The sequence below is a fragment of the Saimiri boliviensis genome, chromosome 12 (genome assembly GCF_048565385.1).
Source record: "Saimiri boliviensis isolate mSaiBol1 chromosome 12, mSaiBol1.pri, whole genome shotgun sequence".
In the NCBI taxonomy this organism is placed as follows: Eukaryota; Metazoa; Chordata; class Mammalia; order Primates; family Cebidae; genus Saimiri; species Saimiri boliviensis.
The window spans coordinates 111,402,452-111,423,246 of record NC_133460.1 but is presented as its reverse complement, the minus strand read 5'-3'; the positions used below and the strand labels follow the sequence as shown (position 1 = coordinate 111,423,246).

General features: G+C 46.5%; 1 protein-coding gene across 2 annotated transcripts in view; it reads right to left on the bottom strand.

The window, feature by feature from the left end:
* The window catches only part of DOCK1 (dedicator of cytokinesis 1), a 535,347-nt gene that overhangs the window by 100,060 nt on the left and 414,492 nt on the right, over window positions 1–20,795 (bottom strand). For both annotated transcript variants that reach the window (XM_039465108.2, XM_039465109.2), the window contains exons 30-31: window positions 16,281–16,359; window positions 11,019–11,119 (exon numbers count right to left, since the gene is read on the bottom strand). In XM_039465108.2, coding sequence (XP_039321042.1) covers window positions 11,019–11,119; window positions 16,281–16,359 — 180 coding nt within the window. The remainder of the gene's footprint in view (window positions 1–11,018; window positions 11,120–16,280; window positions 16,360–20,795) is intronic.

Sequence of the window (20,795 nt, the reverse complement as noted above, 5' to 3'; positions counted from 1 at the left end):
TAACATCCTACTGCACACAACAGGTTGCTTTCCAAAGTTAAAATGAAATCCGGAGTCAGGTCAGATGTCTTCCAAAGTTCTTGCATTCCTCTATGTCACTTTAAAATGGAAGGAAGGGCTTAACTCCAAAAGATGCCAATAAATCTTCCACTGTTTTTGTTTATCAGGGAAAATAAATGCTAATTTTCCTCCCGATGGGTGCATAGAGGAGGTGTGTGTTTCATGAGTAAACAGAATTTGATGCTCCAAAAGATAAACCTTTATTAGTTTGTGAGCAATTTAACCTTTTCTTTTATCGCCGAAGGAAAAAGCTGATTATATTAAAAATAATAATTGCAAAATTATCATATAGGATTACAGTCGAGCAGCTGTGTCATCGAGCCTCCTCTGCTCATCCTCGCGTCAGGAGATGTGAGAGGGAAAGCACTGATTACAGACGACCGCGCTGTGGTCTCGAGGCGAAGATCCCGGCCGGTAAATCAACAACTGTGGCCTGCTGCCACCTTATTAGAGAAGTCTCTGGCGCCCTAAGCACCTGTCTGTCACTCACAGCATGAGCGGGTTACAGCCAGAGTGATCAACTCAGCCACAGAAGATCAATCTCATCTGGCACTTCTGCTGTGGCATGTGGGAGGCCATGCATCTTGGTCCACAGTGCAGGTGGAGAAAATGAACTGGAGCCTAGGCCACTCCCCACCAGGACACGCTAGCTCTAAGCTCAGCCCTAACCAGGTGAGCACTGATGCAGGCAGACTTAATTAAGGACAGGGTATTTCAGCTGGGGAGAGGGCCCAGCATTGAGGCCACAACATGAGGCCTGTCCATGGTTGGGGAAAGCACGCAGGCAGCAAAGCTACTGGACTTGAGTGGGTGGGAGAGAGGAGAGCGTCCCGAAGTGCCTAACTCATGGCCCCAGTTGCCCAGGAAACACACGACCTGAACACTGCTTGGAGGCTTGGAGTGCTGGCTTTCCAATTCCCATTTTGCTCCTGCACTAATGACAAAGGGATCATGGCAGCTGCTGTGGCCAGGGCTGGGAAAGGATGCAGTTGGCTGCGGGTGACCTGGCAGGCTGGCGTCCTTGCAGCATTTGCCAGGGGTGGGGCACACAGAAAGCAAGGCTGTGCCCAAGTCCAGTTCTAATCTTTCTTGTGAGGTGCGTAAGGTTCTTGCTGTGCAGGTGGGTGAGTCACCTTCCAGCCAAGCAGGTGTTATACAAACCCAGGAATGTGGCATTGGAAGGAGGTGGCCCCCAGAACACAAACACCGCCTGCCCCATGTCCCCCAGAGGAGGCAAAACGCTCACAGTGGGGTCGGTCTGGCATGTATTGACTCACTCAAGCTTTGCACAGGCTTCTCACATCCCAGCTACACAGAGTTCTCTTCATTCTGAGATGATTCCCTCAAAATGAAAAGGCCCAGGCTGGGCGCGGTGGCTCACACCTATAATCGAAGCGATTTGGGAGGCTGAGGCAGGTGGATCCTCTGAGGCCAGGAGTTCAGGACCAGCCTGCCCAACATGGTGAAACCCCATCTCTACTAAAAATACCAAAATTAGATGGGTGTGGTGGCACATGTCTGGATTACATTACAGGATTACATTCCTATAATCCCAGCCACTTGGGAGGCTGAGGCAGAATTGCTTGAACCTGGGAGGTGGGGGCTGTAGCGAGCCAAGATGGTGACACTGTATTCCAGCCTGGGCGACAGAGCGAGACTGTCTCAAAAAAAAAAAAAAAGGAAGGCCCAGTGCTAGGCTGATCTGATCTTCATCAGTGTCTGTGCCTCGCTGGCCCCTGACTCACTCATTTCTCTCAGGTCCCAGAATGAGTAGAATGATAATGATCCAAGGGAAATCCTTAAATTCAGAAATCCTAAAGTACAGGAGGGTTAGTCGCAGTGGATTTACCACTTGTGGTTTGGGTAACTCAGGAGTGACCTGTCATATTTCCAGAGCTGGCACCACAATCTGGATCTGGGAGGCCAGGGGCATCCTGCTCCTCCCAGATCTGCCTCCTCCCTTCCCAATCCCTCCCTGATGCTCCCCACCCCTCCCTGCCTCTCTGCACAGTGTGCCTCTCCCTCAGGTGCTGAAGGAGGCTGAGAGTGAGGGATTTCCATTCTTGTAGACTTTACTGCCCTGTAGGTGGAAGATGACATTCCCTGGCAGTATTTGAGAACTGGGGGATTAGGAAGGACAAGAGAGCACACCACTCAGGAGAGTCGGGTCTGCAGCATCGAGGTGCTAAAGACACATTTTTAATCGTCCAACAGGACAAGGGTGCTTTAGCCTGGAGCAGAAGCAGTGAGGAGGAGTGGGGAGCTGTGAGGGGAAGGGCTGACTGGATGTCCCTGGCAGTGAGAGGGATCTTTTCCTTGGTTTTAATAAGAAGCCAGCTTTGATGAATCTATACATGCCTCAGAGTAATCCCCAAATAAAGTCATAGCTGTCACCAGACCTCAAGAGGGCTTCCCGAGCCATTCCTTTATTCTTCCCACGGAGGAGAAAGAAAGAATAATTGAGAGAGTAGGGCTAATAAAGCTCACTGCCTGGAAGCCGAACCCTGGGCTGGTGGCAGCCCTGGAGACCATCACCAAGCTCCTCTCTAGCAATAAACAGCTGAGGGACTGCACTAATCGTAGAGGGGAGAAGCAAAAGGACATGGCCATCGTCACCAGGAAGGAGAGTAGAGAATCCAAGTCCTCAGACTCCCAAACCCATGGCATGTACCTCCAGGACCAGGGACCTTCCATGACTTCAGAACAAGACAGAGCGTCCTATCTTTCAAAGTGCTTTCATTTCGCCTGATTTTGGAGGAAGGCTACGAGGTGAGCAAGCTGACATTTCTGTACCCATTTTCTCAATAAGGGAGCTGAGATTCACGGGGAAGAACGCACATGCCTGACTCCACTCCACATCCTGAGCCAGGATGGCCTAGAGCTGGGGTCACCATGCTCTGCTCAGAGCTTCTCCCCTGGGCCCACTCACGGCGTGAGTGAGCAGGAGGCCTTAGGCTTAGGAGATACGCTTCCTACCGCCCAGGGGGACCCGGGATCCCGCATCCAGGCTGGAACCCTGACATAAAATCATGTGAATCTGGTCCCAGTGATCTAACCTTAGCACCTGGTCTTTTGCATCTGCACTCCAAGAAACAGTAAATTCATGCTCCCCCCACCCCCAGCGACAGCCCAGGCTTGGGGGTAAGGCCAACCTGAGCCTGAATTTAAGCACACTGGAGAATTTACTTGACCACGCTGACCCTTAGTCTCCTCATCTGTAGTACTGGGAGAATGATGCTGCTGCCCATCTCCTAGGCTTTTGTGAAGGACAAGAGAGGGATGATGTCCCTGTCCATCTGGCAAGCACTGGGGCCAGGCTAGGTCCTTCCTTTAAACATCTCAGGCTGGGCATAATATTCCCCTCGTGGTTGCAACAGTCATTTAGATTGATTCATTTAGTGAACATTTACTGAGCACGTGGGCAGACATAAAGCTAATGTGGAAATATGAATATTCATATTAGAATATATGAATATTAGAATATGAATGGTAATGTGAATATTAGAATATTCATATTACCATAATATGGAGGACAAGACCCACAAACCACAGTGGGCTATGAGCCTGGTATGAGAGATGAACATTAATAAAATCATCACACAAGTTAAACAAGCATAGATACACAGATGGAGGAATTGTGTTGGTGAAGGCCATGATCATGGCTTTGCAGTAAAAACCTGGGAATTGTGAGAAAATGTAACAGTGGCTCAGCTTGGCTCTGGCAGGAGTTCTCAAGGACAGTAATATTTGCTCTGAGATTTGAAGGAGAGGTGAAATCCAGACGAAGAGGGTAGGGAAGAGCATTCCAGGCAGGAGGACCAGCAGGTGCCAAGGCCCCTTGGCTGGGAAGGAGTAGGTGAGTGCCTGGTGGGTGGGGCTGCAGAACACAGGGCTGGCTCCTTCTCTTTAAGAGACCAGGGGGTGAGAGGAATGCAGTGTGAGCAGAAGCTGCAGGAGGCAGGTTTTGTTTTGTTTTTGGTTTTATTTTTGAGATGGAGTCTCAGTCTGTCAGCAGGCTGGAGTGGGTGGCGCGATCTCGACTCACTGCAACCCCCGACTCCCTGGTTCAAGCGATTCTCCTGCCTCAGCTTCTGGAGTAGCTGCGACTACAGGCATGCGAGGAGGCAGGGTTTTTTTTTTAAAGCCCCACCCCCATTTTTAAGTTTCAAAAACTTCTGACCTAAGAAATATATTAATTAGCTGGCACATATATTAATGTTCATGTATAAAATTTTATGAAATTAACCTTACTGCCTGCAATGAACTCTGATATTTTTTCCTAGATTCTATTTCACTGAAGAAGAAAAGAAAGTCTATTGGTCACGACTGGTGTGGGCTGGAGTGTATCCTCTTTACAGCTATGTTGAAGTCTTAAGTCCCGGTATCCAGGACTGTGACCTTATTTGGAAATAGAGTCTTTGCAGATGGACTCAAGGTAAGATGAAGTCATACTGGAGTAAGGTGACCTCCAAATCCAGTGACCTGTGTCCTTGTAAGGAGAGGGAGATTGAGAGACACAGACACATAGGAAGACACAAGGAAGAACGCCACGGGAAGATGGGGCAGGGACTAGAGTGACACAGCCACGAGCCACGGAACGCCAAAGACCGGGGCAGCCACCAGAGGCCAGGACAGAGGCAGAGAATAGCTTCTCCCTCGGAAGCGCCAGAAGGAACCAACCCCTCCCACACCTTGATTTTGGACTTCTGGCCTCCATCACTGTGAGAGAGTAAATTCAAGCCAGCCAGTTTGTGTTCACTGTTATTAGTCTAGGAAACTGACCATCTGATGGCCCTTTAAATGAATATTCTGACCCAATACAAGGTTGAGACCTGCAGTTGGAAAAATGGTTTCCTAAAGAAAGAGAACAGAATTTGAAGGCCAAAGACCAAGGTGTCAGGCGCCCCCCCCCCACCACGTGAAGCTGGGGTGCAGGAGAAGGAATCTGACAACAGAGAGCAGACACCAAAAAGCATGGAGAAGAACTCAGAGGAGAGAGCGGGGAGCGCAGAAAAGCATGTTCTGAGGTGAAGGGAAAGCAGAAACACGCTGAGGGATGTGGGGAGAGCACCGGGGGGCTGAACACCCTCCACCTGCTTGGGGGCAGCGCGGACCTGGCTGCGGTTCTGGGGAAATGCAGTGCCCGGAGCCAGCATCTGAGTGGGCAGGAGGCAGGGAAAAGGGACAAGGAGAGGGCTGAGATGGACCTAAGGAAGCTGACGGCGGGGGTGAGGCATTTTTAACTTCATGGGAAAGACTGGTGGGTTCCTAAAGAGGTGAGGGCGTGGGACCTCAAATGGGACTATGAATGGGAGTAAACCTTCCAGACACAGATCTGATGTGACAGCACCTACCTGGGTCAGGCAGAGCACACCGCCGCCCACCAGTGCACGTGGGATACTGTGAGCTTTTCTGACGTGAAGTCAGCATAGGTCCCCACTTGTTAAGTCTAACTCCCTGAGTCTCCTTCTAATTTGTGAATTTATTTGGAATGATTTCAGTCTATTGAAAAAAATGAGCACAGACACAAATTAAATGGATCCTATCACCTGTTATAATCAGGAATCTACAATCGCAGCTTCTGATTAGGTCACGCTGCAAAATGGGGCTGGGATGGCAACGTTTATTGCATTTTTGTTTCCTTAAAGGCAGGATCTAGCGTTTGACTTCATCTTCTGGAGGGGCAGAACCCAGTGTTCGGTCAGATGGAGGTATTTTGGTCCCATTCTGAAACCTGTCCTCTTAGAACACTGCAGACTTTTATAGTTACAAAAATAAAAAACAAAAACAAATCCCCCACAACCAAAAATAGCCTAGGGACCAACCAGGTTGGGAGAAGGTCTTTGTGGATGGTCTCTCTGCACTAGACTTTCGATGACCCCTGGCAAACCTCTCAGCTGCCGTCACCGCCCAGCCTGGAAGCCCACGCTGCCAGGAGGCCTTCTGTCTGCCAAGGCTGAGCCCCACAGGCCACCTTCGGGCTGCCAAGGCCCTCCATCACCACTCCGTGTGTGCCCCACGCCACTCATTATTTTGCTTCTCCGTCTGCCCCACTAGACCATGACCTTCTTCATCATGAGATCTGTGTCTCTGTCCCTAGTGTCAGAGGACCATGGCCTGACTGAGCACAGAGTGGGCACTCAATGCCTTTTAACCAGACAATTGTAAACAAATCGTAACATTTCCAGGCACCACATGTGCCTGAGGAAACCTCTTGTGCTGAAATTTTAAGTGAGGGTTTTTATGTTTAGCTATGCGGGAGGCCCAGTTCATCAGCCCTTTTCCTTGTCTGGCCCTGAGCATAGATGCTCCTTTGCAGTCATTCAGCACTCTGTCCCGCCCCAGAATGCACGTGTCTTGCACACCAAAATTGTCAAGCTGGCTGCCAATCAAAAGTCAATCCTTTTACATTTTAGTCATATTTCCTGAACCCCAATAATGTAAAAAACTAGGGGGCTGGGACAGGAGGAAGAGCTGCCGGCCAGGCTTAGAATTCTGTTGACATTTCTGTCCTTCTCTGGGAGTCACTAGCACCAGGGATGTCTGAAGGTCGAGCCAGTTAAATTTTCATATTATGGGCTTGGATTCCTAGGGGTTATTTATTTGTTGGTACACTGGCGAACCTCGTACTCAATTTGAGTCTGACATAATCAGTTCTCTGCGTGGTGTGGCCCATTCTTTCATTTACTCCCATGCACTTTGGGGGAATGTCTTTAGAAAGAAAATCTGAATTATCTCCCCAACCTCATTCATTAGGAGGATGGAGCAGGTAGGTGTTCTCATGCTGGAATTTTTATCGTTTTGAGACACAAAGCTGTGGACCAGGCAGAGGTGAGGAGCTGCAGGGCTTAGCAAGGGGGAAGGCAGGGCAGGCTGAGGGGCTGGGGACGCTCCCTCAGATGCCTTAGGTTGGATTCACAAGCCACAGAGTGAAAGATAGACCCCAAATGGAGGCAGTGCTGAGCTTCTAGGTGTGTGTGTCATGGCTCCACCCTCAGACCACCTGTCTTTCCCCCTAGAAACACACAGATGCATGCATCATGCTCCACGGGGCTCGATGTCAGTGCCCACCATTTGCTCAGAGCGTGGAGCTGACTCCCACACCACGAGTCCCTATGCCCTGCCCCGAGCTCCAAGCCACCCAGGCCCTGCTGCTCCCTGACACTTCGACAACCCAGATCATGCCTCTGCTTGTATGTGGATGGGGCCATGCTCTTTGGCACTCCATGTCCCCTGGCAAACCTCTCAGCTGCCTTTACTACCCAGCCCTGAAGCCCACGCTGCCAGGAGGCCTTCTGGGTGCCAAGGCTGAGCCCCACAGGCCATCTCCGGGCTGCCGAGGCCCTCTCACCACTCGGTGTGCGCTCCACTCCAGTCATTATTTTTGCGTCTCCATTTGCCCCACTAGACCATGACCTTCTTCATCATGAGATCTGTCTTTTTACCTAACACAAGGACCATGGCCCGACTGGGCACAGAGTGGGCACTCAATCCCTTTAAACCATACAATTTTAAACAAATCACATTTCTAGGCACTGTAGGTGCCCGAGAAAATTTAAGCATCATGATAGGACATCTTAACATATTTCTTATGCAGGTTTTGCTATTCAGAAATAAAATTTGGAAATGAACTCTCGAGGGGGCAGAAGGCTTATCAGGTGGCATGAAGACTACAACAAATAGGCTGACCCTCCTCACGCATGCCCTGTGCAGCCTCAAGGTCAAGGTAGCCTGTCTCAGGCTCCCAGGGGCTTTGTCCTGGATCTCCTGTTATCTCCCAAGCGGAGCAGAACTCATGCCCCTGAGACGCCCCTCAGACTGCACAGAGCCCTGAGGCTCTCCTGCCAGGGTCCTGCAAAGACAACTTCTGAAATGCCTGGGGTTTTTCCCAGGGGAAATCCAGAGTCTCTTGTTGCTACCCTTGTGACAAAGAGAAGCCCTAGGTAGAGGCCCTGGCTGGCTCCTTAATGGGGAGACACCAGCTGGCTGTGTTTAATTTTCCTTGGCTTTGAAGCTTCTGAATCCACACCACTCTGTGGGAAGCAAACGTTTTCTTTAGCACCCAAGGCCCTTCGAGATTAATGCTTTTTTTTTTTTTTTTTTTTGGAGACAGAGGGTCTCACTCTGTCAGCCGGGATTGCAGTGGTGTGATCGTGGCTCACTGCAGCCTCGACCGCCCGGGCTCCAGATCCTCTCACTTCAGCCTCCAGAGTAGCTGGCACCACAGGTGCATGCCACCATGCCAGGCTAGTTTCTGTATTTTTGGTGGAGAAAGGGGATGTCATCGTGTTGCCCAGGCTGATCTCAAACTCTGGACTCAAGCTATCCTCCCATCCTGGCTTTCCCAAATGCTGGGATTACAGGTATGAGCCACTGCGCCAGTGTTAATGCATGTCTTGACATTGCCTTAGGCTGGTAACACTCATACCAACGAGAGGAAGGGCTGGGCAGAGAGCTCACACAGTTGCCCTCCTGGGGCCTGGCGGGAGCTCAGCCCTAAATTGTTTTATTCTAGAAACCACAAAGGAGGTGCCAGCTCTTTTGAGGCAGATTTCCAGTTTAAATTCACCTCTCTTCGGCAGGCATCTCCAAGGCTAGGAGCTGTGGTGTGCTTGGGAAAGAGTGGGCTAGGAAGACGGCTGGGGCTGGATTTGGGTCCCAGACCCCACAGCGGGCCCTGAGCACATGGGCAGGCGGCTCCACCTGCTGTGGCCGAGCTGTCCTTTTGCTGGACGGGACAACAAGGGGCATGTGCTGCAAGGAAGTGTGTCTACACCAAGGGCATTGCTGCATGGCACTTAGTGTGTGCTGCTCATTACTGTCTCCACTACAATTCCCAGCACAAAGGCAAATCCACAAGGACGGCAACAGCCACAAGGCACTATCCCCCCCTTCACTTGGGCCCCGACGGAGCGTGCGTTCCACAGTGCAGGAGCCCACGTCCCTGCTGAGCCAGAAGATGCAGCCTGGAGAAGTCTGCTCTGGATGCTGGAAGCCAGGGCAAGTGACAAACCCCTGCGTGGCCCTGAGGTGGCAGGCTGCAGCTGCTGCGGGCCACTCAGGCTGTCACAGGCCAGCACCCACTCTGCCTTCACCATGCTCAGTGCTGGGCTCAGCAAGTGCATTCTTGTTTCTGAACAATGATTTCTGTTTGCATGGATGGCTCACACAGGAATCACTCAGCTGAAGATGCCTGAAGGAAAGAAGGCCAGGTGAGAGGTGATCTTTAGTTAGACAGGCACAGTCCAAAGGCTTGAAGGTTCTAAAAGCAGCCCAGGTGAAAATCGTGGGCTCCGAACTGCTTAGATGGGAATGCTGCTTTGCCACGTTCTAGGTGTGGCACTGGCCAAGCGGCGTGGTCACTGTGTGTGACCTTCCTCATCTGCAAACTAGGGCAGATAAAAGGGCCTAAGGAGTAGTTTTGCTTTTTAATGATTATAGATAAAAAACGCACATGAAATGCTTAGAAAGTCACTGCCATAAAGTACATGCTGAGCAAATGATTTGCTGAAATACATTCATGCTTTGCTTCATGGCAGGGGTATGTTCTGAGAAACATGTCCCCGGGTGATTCTGTCATTGTGTGAACATTGTAGAGTGAACATACACAAACCCAGAGAGGACAGCCTACTATACACTTAGGCCATATGGCATAGCCTATTGTTACTAGGCTACAAATCCGTACAACATGTGACTACAATAAGTACCACACACAAATGTCACACAATGGTGAGCAATTGTGTAACTAAACAAAGAAAAGTCACAGTAAAAATACGGTGCATAGTCTGTGGTTATGCAGTGCACGACTGTAATTCTTTTTTCTTTTTTTTTTGAAAGGGGGCCTTGCCATGTTGCCAGGCTGGAGTGCATGGCAATAAACAGGTATGATCATGGTGCACTACAGCCCTGACCTCCTGGGCTCAAGCGATCCTCCTGCCTCCGCCTCCCAAGTAGCTGGTATTACCACTACTGACTGAGCACCAGAACCCAGCCCGTGACTACAACTCTTACTCTCCAGAGATAATGTGGTTTGGATTTGCCCTGAAAGTGAGATAGAGACTCACAGGATATTAGAAAGAGCAGCTGCCACCTTCGGAAACTCTTTTCTGGAATCCCTAACCTCAGCTAGCAGCATGGAGTTGGCCAAGCCTTAGAATAGTCAAGACATTGCAGAGGTATTATAAAATGACAAACAGGAATTGATGACTCGGCAACACCAAAGCAATCTCAGAACTCTTCTCAAAAAGAGTAATGCAAGGAACACGGAGAGCAGTGAGAAATTAGTGAAACTGACGCAGAAAGAGAGGAAGCAAGACCTCCGGATGCCCAAACATGGGCAGGAAACCCATGCCGCAACGGTACTTCTTGATACTGAATCATGAGCAGTGCATGACGCAAAGTGAGGTTACAGAGCTGAAGGCGCCGGCGAGGATCTCGGCCTTCATGGAGCTTCTGGGAGGTTTATTTACAATGATAGAAGGTGTCACTTGAGTCCATTCAAACAAAGCTCCTGCCTGGAAGAAGGCAGGGGTGATCTGTGGCCAAGAAGGAGCTGCCGATAACTCTAACTCCCCAAGGAGTTGTTCAACAACCCCAGCAGAGCCAAGAGCTTTCATCAGAAGCTCCTTTTGAATTGAAGAATCAAGCAATAAACCATATGTGAAATGACATCAGAACAGTGCACAGCAAAAGGAATTATCTCCGGAAACTGAAATTCTGCATTGCACTAATAGTCTTGAATTACACTGAGTTGGAACCTTCCAGGATGAGTCCTGCAATTTTAGCTCTTGATTCATGAGTTAGAAAAGGCAATACCCGATTCATGATTTAAAACCACCCTTTCATTACACCGTGATTACATCTCAATTTGTACCAAGTTGGCTTAGAAACGACATGAAAATCATGCCATTAGAGTTGGAGGTTCCTGCCCGCAGTTTCAGAGCTGGACGAGAACTTACTTGTTAAGGATTTTGGCTCTCTTGGCACTTGAAAAATTCTCCAGTTGCAGGGACTCTTGAGTAAGGAAAGCCACAGCCAGGTGAAAGTAGTTGTTCCACAGCTGAAAACCAAAAAGGAGGAGATGCTAAGTTGATGAAGAGCTTGACACAGGAGCTCTGCAATGCTCTCAGACATTTATCATTTGCTCAGCACACACTTCTGAAATGTTAAAACAACAACAACAACAAAAACCCACACTCACTCTATACATGTCGCTAACCAGCCACCCACGGTGTAGTTTAGGTCTGAGCGTGTGAGCTCTGAGGTCACAGTGCACATATTCAAATCTCAGATCTGTCATTTACTCAGACAACTATTCTAACCTCTCTCTGCCTCAATTTCCTCACCATAAAATGGGAATTTCAAGAGTACCTACTTTATAAGATTGCTGAGAAGATCAAAGAAGTAAATATGTGCACAGAATTTAAGGTGGTGCAGAGAATTTCACGTGGTGCAGAGCATCTGTAAGCACTTCATCAATGTTAGCTCTTTTTTTTTTTTTTTTTAAAGAGATGGAGTCTCCCTCTGTTGTCCAGGCTAGAGTGCAGTGGCACGATCTTGGCTCACTGCCACCTCTGCCTCCTGGGTTCAAGCAATTCTCCTGCCTCAGCCTCCTGAGTAGCTAGGACTACAGGTGTGCACCACCAAGCCTGGATAACTCCTGTATTTTTAGTAGAGATGGGGTTTTACCATGTTGGTCAGGCTGATCTTGAACTCCTGACCTCAAGTGATCAACCTGCCTCAACCTCCCAAAGTGCTGGGATTACAGATGTGAGCCACTGTGCCCAGCCAATGTTAGCTCTTATTCATGTAATTATGGACCTCCTCACTTAAGAATAGTATAGATTTCCATAATTTAGGACCTCTTCCCATAAACCCGAAATCATATATATATTAGACAAGGAAAACAAATGTAAAAAGATCAAACATTTCGGCCGGGCGTGGTAGCTCAAGCCTGTAATCCCAGCACTTTGGGAGGCCGAGGCAGGTGGATCACGAGGTCAAGAGATCGAGACCATCCTGGTCAACATGGTGAAACCTCGTCTCTACTAAAAATACAAAAAATTAGCTGGGCATGGTGGCACGTGCCTGTAATCCCAGCTACTCAGGAGGCTGAGGCAGGAGAATTGCCCAAACCCAGGAGGTAGAGGTTGTGGTGAGCCGAGATTGTGCCATTGCACTCCAGCCTGGGTAACAAGAGTGAAACTCCGTCTCAAAAAAAAAAAAAAAAAAAAAAAGATCAAACATTTCATGTTTCAATAAACCCATATTTCAAAGGTTTATGGAATACATATATGTGGTTTAAAAGACACGTGGCCAGCCATGGTGGCTCACACTTGTAATCCCAGCACTTTGGGAGGCAGAGGTGGGTGGATCATGATGTCAGGAGATGGAGACCATCCTGGTTAACACTTTAAAACCTCATCTCTACTAAAAATATAAAAGATAATGGTCTTTAGAAGAAAGTTGTGGTCACGGTTTTCTCATTTATAAGCCAAGGATAATATTTATTATATCAAAGGAGATAGCTACAAAGAGTTCTATAAAAGCAAAATGTGAACATTATATTGACTGTATTTTTAATTACCTGAGAAGTAAGTGCAAATTGAAGAGCATTTGCGGGATTTGAGAAAAGTCTGTTGCGTTTTCATTTATCTAACACTTCCCATGAACGGTGCGCTTTCTATCGTAATATGCCAGCACATTTGATTTCCACAGAATAACCAAGCAGGTGCTGTTATCCCATTGCAGAGCTGAGATTTAGAGACCAGCCCAAAGCTACAGGCAACACATGAAGCAAAATGGGGGTCTGAGCCCAGCACCCCCAACCTCAGAACACACAATGGGGCCTTTTTATAGACCCCTTCATAAAGAAAGGGGAGCTCCAGTCAACAAAATACAAGTCGTTCCTTTTGTTTTGGGGACTGACACCTCCCATCTATTTCAGCCTTGCCCCAGCACCAACAGGAGTCACTGGCTACAGCCACCTATATTCTGAGAGTCCTGGTCAGGGGCTTAGGCAGAATAGGACCACGGCCTGCAAGGACCCAGAACAGATCTTAGTTTCTACTTGCTGCCTTTAACAATGACAACAACAACAAAACATAAATGTTTCTTTTCTTTTTTTTTTTTTTGAGACGGAGTCTCACTGTGTCACCCAGGCTGGAGTGCAGTGGGGTGATCTTGGCTTACTGCATCCTCTGCTCCCAGGTTCAAGTGATTCCCCTGCTGCAACCTCCCAAGTAGCTGGGGTTACAGGCATGCACCACCTCATCTGGCTAATTTTTATATTTTTAGTAGAGACAGGTTTCACCATGTTGGTCAGCCTGGTCTCAAACTCCTGATCTCATGATCTACGCACACTGGCCTCCCAAAGTGCTGGGATTACAGGCATGAGCCACCACGCCCGGCCGACGAATGCATCTTTTTAAATGATACCTTCACCAACTCCTCATTCTTTCTTTTCCTGTATAGGACCAGGACTGCCTTTGAGCCAGAGCACTCATGTTAGCAGTGAAGGTGTTCAAATTAAGATCTGTTCTGGGTACGTGCAGACATTCTGTTCTACATGGGCCCTTCACTGTGACTCTCAGAATGCAGCTGACAGTAGGCAGTGATTCCTGCTAAACCCTCCTCAAACAACAATAAAGGCGTGTGCCACACCTCCCAAGGAGCAAAGCTTTATGTGGGCCCTGAAGCACATGGCTTTTAAGGTGTTTGAGCTTATGGTGAGAGTCCAAGGGGCCATCCTCATAAAGTAGTGAGAAAGCTGAGGAGAACTAACATGTTGAGAAAACAGGCTCCCCCACCAGAGGAGGAAGACACACAGGAATCTACCCAGCAAGTCATGCATGAGACTGACCTAGAAAACGCTAGAAACCTAATGAATGGCACAATAAAGCCCCAATAGTCCAGTATGAGATGGGAAAAGAAATACTGCAAAATATTCCCTCAATAACATAAACTTACCCTACATGTATTTATTAATTCAATGGGATTCCGGCTAAAATCCTATGTTTTTAAAGGAGAAACTAAGCTATCTGACTTTAAACTGCAGTTCCATTTGGAAATGGAAGAGGAAATGCACAAAAATAGCTAATTCTGCAGTAGAAAACAAAATGGAAAAGCAGTGACTCTGCTACCTGGGTACAAAGGCATAAGGATTAAGCCACTATGATAAAAACACAGAAAATGGAATTTATACACCCATGCATTTGAGATGATATTAATTGTAGCATTTCAAATCATTGAGGGAAGAGTCATCTATTCATGAAATGATGTGGGAAAAAGTGAAGTTGGATCCTTACCCCTATACTAACTACAGAAATCCCAAAGGGATTAAACACCTGAAAGGTAGAACAAAAACAAAACCACAAAACCACAAAGATATTAGCGGGTTCTAACTCATACAAAATAGTAAAATTCAGAAGTATATTAAGGCAAGGAGAGATTTGCCAAGTAAAACATAAAACCAGATAGCTATAAAAGAAATAACAGATTTCAATGCAGAAAAATGAAATATTTCTATATGATAAGCCCAACCGCATGCCTAGCCTAGATCAAGAATTTCAACTCACAAAAAAGAAAAACAGCCGAATACAAACAGGAGCAGAAGACACAATCAGAGAGTTCACAGCAGAAACCCACACTCTCCTAAGTATTCATAGCCTAAATAATCATCAGAAAAATGCCAATAAAAACAAAAATCAATCGTTTTAAGGAAATCAATGTTGAAGATTCTAGATAGAAAGGAGTTGCTCTCAAACAAGATTGGTGGGACAGCAAGTTCCTAAAATCATGTTATGAAGGAAACTTATCATTTTCCATAAAACTTAAAACGTCGTATCATTTGGCCTAGAGATCAACGTATTCCATAGCAAGGTGTGCACTAAGAGGCACGCACGTCACATTCTGCACAGTAGCACAGGTTGTGGCTATAAACAACTGGAAACAGCCTCCAGGTTATCAGGACAGATATGGCTGAACACACGTTGGCACATTCACATCGTGGAATACGACAGAGCTGAAAAACACAGAGTATGATCCGGTTCACATTAAAGGCCAAAAGAAAACATGCAGAAGCCTGTATAAATGCTGAAAGCGTGACAAAGAGTTCAGAACAATCAGTTAAAAGTTATGCCTGCAGACGGGCAGTAAGAGGCAGCAAAGGGGTACGAGGGAACATTTCTTATTTTATCTTTTAAACTGATTTTCTGTGCATATATATTTTACGAAGAGAAAGTATGTTATGACATATGTAAACAGTCATTAAGCAGAGAAACATGATATATGATTATCTAATTATATCCTATAATGCCAATACAATAGAAATGTAAAGTTAAGAGATTATAAAAATAAGGCCAATGCAAATGGAAAGGCAGATGGCTAATTTTTGTTATCTGGTAACTTATTTTTTAGTTGGATCACCCAACAAGTGAACGAAAATTCTTTGGGTTCCTTCTGAGTGAACCATCTTGCCCAGGAAATAAACATGCCATTTGTATCTGCATGCTTTTCAAAAATTTGCATACTTTACTAAAATAAACTAAGTAATAATGCTGAAAGATGAAATCATTATTAGCAGAAACACCTCCAGAGTACAATGGAACTGAGAGCCACACATCTCGGATGCAGAGTAAGAAATCAGGCCAGGCAAAATCAATCCTTACAGCAGGCATGCACACACACTTACAACACGCACACTCTCTCACTGCATTCACTGAAGGAGTACTTCTGATAGACCACGGGGTCTGGGGGACAGGGTCTCTGGCTTGGTAAAAGTCACTGCTAGTAGCACAAGGCCAGGAGAGGATATGGGGGAACATGGAGTTCTAAAAGCTAGCTGAGCTCGTGGTGCAGACCGGCATCTCCTCCTCTGCTGATCCTCCCTCTACATTAAGATGGTCTGAGACAATCTTGGCAGCTACACACACTGGGACTCAGTGGATTCCCTGCTTGGAGAGTCCCTCCTTGTCACTCTGATTCAATAGCTTCTCTCTGGAACAACTCTATTGCCTTCCTTGCTAAACTGAGCAAATACTCCAAAGGTGTAATTTTCACTCCTCAGTTTCCAACAGTACATGCTGTAAATTCCACTTCTGCATCTCGGATGGGAGAGCAATTAAGTTCAAGGATTAGAAATACTGTAAGATATTGGCTCAGACCAGCAATTTGTTTTAACGTGATTTCTCCACAAAGGTCGTGTCTATTTCTTCCCTTACCTGTAGCTCAAAGTTGGCTTGATCCAGAAATTTTTTGTTCAGCATATCTGCATACTGATTAATTGCTCGCAGGAAGACTCTGAAAGATCAAGAGAAAATTACATAATTACACACTTACACTCTGGCACATTGGTAGGTTTGGCATTTCAATTAGATACAATCCCAGACTGTCTGGAATGTGAACTCTCTAAGTCTTGTGCAAAGCTGTGAGGTTTTGCCAATTAAAAGACCAATGGAATTATATGCAGATGTTCTCCAAATTAATCAAGGAAATCAGCACATGCAGAATGAAGGAAACAGACCAAAATAACAGTTTCTGAAAGTCACATTTAAAAAGTATCACGAAAAAAAAATCTAATTTTAAAAAAAAGAAAAAAAAGGTGCAAATTAAATCTTTTTCTCAAGTTGCAATGTCTTAACATTGCATGATTCCATTGATCTTTGCTTAGCTGGCTTTTTCCAGTTACCCAACTGAAAGCATTCTTCACTCGGAGCTATCAGGCTTGGAATAGCTTGCTGCAACATCTCCAGTCTTGGAAGCATGGCTTACGACTTCAGTATCACTGGCCTACTTTCCACATGCTAATTTTGATCACTATTTTACTAGAGAAAAATTTAAAAGCTTTAGTAGACATGAAAGCGATATGACAAGAGTTTTAGGAATTTTAATTTCTTGATTCATTGATAATGTATAATTGCAACATTCTATGATACCACGACTTTATATACTTTTTGTAATGAAATATACAATTTGGGCAATCACACATGACTCTAGAATACTGTCTCTCACATGCTTGTTTCTTCAATAGATTTGTGTTATAACCCTTGAAAGTGTTTACAAAACTAAAGCTTCGTCCACTACTTTTTAAATGGCCCTTTTCCCTTTGCACAAAGGCAGGATGTAAGAGAAATTAGCATTGGGTCACAGATAATAAACTTAATTCCACTTTCTCTATTTAGACAGCAGGGAGCAGCCAGAGTGGAAGGGAAATGTAGGTTACTTACTAGTAACTGCTGTCCTCTGACAGCGTTATCTCTTTAGCTAAGCGCGCCCGGAGAAGCTCCCCATGCACTGGCCATGTCACAGCCGCTAAAAGGCAATGAGCCAGGGAGTAGGGAAGAAGAAATTTGCCACCCGGGGTTTTAAGGAGGTATCTGTCACCACCTGCCACCACCGCCTCCCCCATCACGGGCTGTCACTGCAGATTCTCTCACCATCACACCACGTGCTGCTCTGAGAAAGGGATTTACAGATATTATTTAATCAAGAAACCTATCAGCTGGATCTGGGACCAAAACAGCTGTGACAAAGAGCCCGTGATAGAGTTTGCACTTTTGGTCACTAAAGAAAACTGTAGGCGGAGTTATTTGACTTCTTCCCTGGGGACATTAAAATATAATTAGAAAGGAGGAATTGGTGTTTTTAAGTGACTTTTAACGAAGGGACGTGGGGATCGCTGCCTTGTCCATTAACCTAGTGCACCAGCATTCATCAGCTGGGCATCAGCATTTATCAGTGGCAGGGTGGCCAGACATTGCAAATATAGGATGCCCAGTTAAATCTGAATAATAGCTCTTATGGCTGACTCTGTAATTGACTGAAAAACAAAAAGCTGAATACAGGACATTTAGGGCATCCTGACAAATTAATACAGGATCCAGGACAAAAGTTGCAAAATTCAGGACGTGCTTTGTATCTACTGAATGCCTGGCATTTCTAATCAGGTCCCAGTCTTGGGCTGGGGTCGGTCATGTCACCTTCAGCTCCTGGAAGTACAGGGTATGAGCTAGAGAGATGATCTAAGTAACCCACCTGACCCTTGGCAACTGTGTTTAGAAAGCTTCTGAGGATGTGCACTGCAGCAACCCCAGGGGTCACAGAAGAGCCCCCAAGTGTCAGCAGAATACACCTTCCTGTCATTAGAGGGGTGGGCTGTGCCGTGATGCATACAGACACAGGGCTTCTGATCATTAACACAAATCTTTTTCTTTAATTTTTTCCTTCAGCTTTAGAACTCTGCTATTCACAGAGTACCCTAGGATCTTTGTGAGCTTTAAGAAGACATTCTTTCCAGCCCTCTCTGACAGTAATGACAAGTTTACTAAAACACACATTATTATTACAGGGTAATTATTTTGCCTCAAGATAGCACCCAAACAGTGGCGATATGCTGCTTCTAATTAAGCTCTGGGACAATTGCAGCTAGTTAAATAAAGACAGTTCTCAAAATGACTTAAAAAATATGTCACGCAGGCTGGGCATGGTGGCTCACGCCTGTAATCCCAGCACTCTGGGAATCCGAGGCGGGCGGATCACAAGGTCAAGAGATCGAGACCAACCTGGCCAACGTGGTGAAACCCCATCTCTACTAAAATTACAAAAATTAGCTGGGCATGGTGCCATGTGCCTGTAGTTCCAGCTACTCAGGAGGCTGAGACAGGAGAATTGCTTGAACTGGGAAGCGGAAGTTGCAGTGAGCTGAGACTGAGCCACTGCACTCCAGCCTGGTGACAGAGTAAGACTCGGTCTCAAAGAAATAAAAAATAAAAAATAAATATGTCATGCTAAAATAATGTGAAGGATGAACAAAACTTTTTAAGAAATTGACAACTAAAAAAGTACAGGGCTGAGAGGCAGATTCTGTAATTTAGATTACCTATAAATTTTTAAAAATGCCAGCACAAAAAACAACGTGGAAATTCAAGTAGCATGAGGAAAACTGAAGGAAAGATCAAATAAAACCATAATCAGTGCAGTAAACAAAGATCAGATGATGCTTGGGCTCAATGCATCAAGGCCTGCGTCACTGGTACAGAAACGTCCAGGGCATGCATAAATGATACCCTCCAGCCCACACCTGATGGGACTGAAAACAAAGCTATGCTCCGAGTCCGAGTCAATCACCTAACTAGCAAGAAGAAATGTAACCAGAGATTAACTTTTAGGTAAGAAAATCTATTAGCTGGCCGGGCACAGTGGCTCACGTCTATAAATCCTAGCATTTTGGTGGGCGGATCACCTGAGATCAGGAGTTCAAGACTAGCCTAGCCAACATGGTAAAACCCTGTCTCTACTAAAAAAAAAAAAAAAAAAAAAAAAAAATTACAAATATTAGCCAGGTGTGGTGGCGTGTGCCTGTAGTACCAGCTATCTTCAGGAGGCTGGGGCAGGCGATTCACTGGAACCTGTGAGGCAGAGGCTACAGTGAGCCGAGATTGCAACATTGCATATTAGAAGCTTTTGCATAAAAATCTGCTTTCTGTTACAGAGGATCACAAGCTAAGCCAGGTGTCTGGATGGCAGGATGCCTTCCCAGAGTAAAGGAAGGGCTCCACACAGCTCAGGATCATAGTCCTTTGTCCACAGGCAATCCTAGGTGTGTGGGGTATGAATGTGCCTGACTCTGCATCCCTGATGACTCTATCTGTGCTGGAGACTGCTGGAGTTGGGTTTATGGTAAGAGAAGGCCTCCAGATTGTGAGTAGAGCATAGGTATCTTGAAGGCAGTGGCCACACCTGCGTGTTCACCCAAGTGCCCTCAGTGCCAAGTCAGCATTTGGTACAGAGGATATGCTCACTAGGTAACTAACATAGGAAAGAATGAATAAATGGATGGAAGAATAAGTGAATGAATGAGTGGATGAAGGAGCTGGCTCGGAAGGTCAGGCTCTGGTCCAAACTGGAGGCCAAAGGAAGGCTAGAGGATTTGGTTGCCTCCGGCTCTCCTGGAGTTCTTGCATTCTGTGTAGGTTTTCTGGGGTGGGATTCGGCTCTCTTCAGGTTCTTCTTCTTTTTTTTTTTTTTTTTTTTTTTTTTTTTTTAAATTTGAGACAGAGTCTTGCTGTGTCACCCCGGCTGGAGTGGTGCAGTGGTGTGATCTCAGTTAACTGCAACCTCTGCCTCCTCGGTTCAAGCGATTCTCCTGCCTCAGCCTCCCCAGTAGCTGGGATTACAGGCATACGCCACTATGCCTGGCTAATTTTTTGTATTTTTTAGTAGAAACAGGGTTTTATAATGTTGGCCAGGCTGGTCTTGAACTCCAGACTTCATGATCTGCCCACCCTGGCCTCCCAAAGTGCTGGGATTACAGGTGTGAGCCACCTCAGGTTCTTCTTATGCAAACTTCTCACTGGACATTTGTCATCTATGGCCAGGCATTATTCATGATTCCTTCACTCTCCATCTCCAGAGCTCCTTCTCTCGTTCTCCTCCTCCCCTCTGGAGCTGGTTACTTGAGGGCAGGAATCTTGTCTTTCACCTATCAGGATCCTGGCAGCAGGAAGAATGGACCTCTTGCCACTGCACATTTCCTAAACTGCTCTCATCTTATGAACCATTAGTTTATTACCTAATGGAGCTCTCTGAGCCAAGATGTGTCCAGGGCCTACCACCAGTCAAAACAAAGTCCTCTGTCCAGCAGGCAATCCTAGGGCCTGGGGAGTATGAATGTGCCTGACTCGCATCCCTGTGCTGGACACTGTTGGAGTTCCATTTAGGGTAAGAGAAGCCCTCTA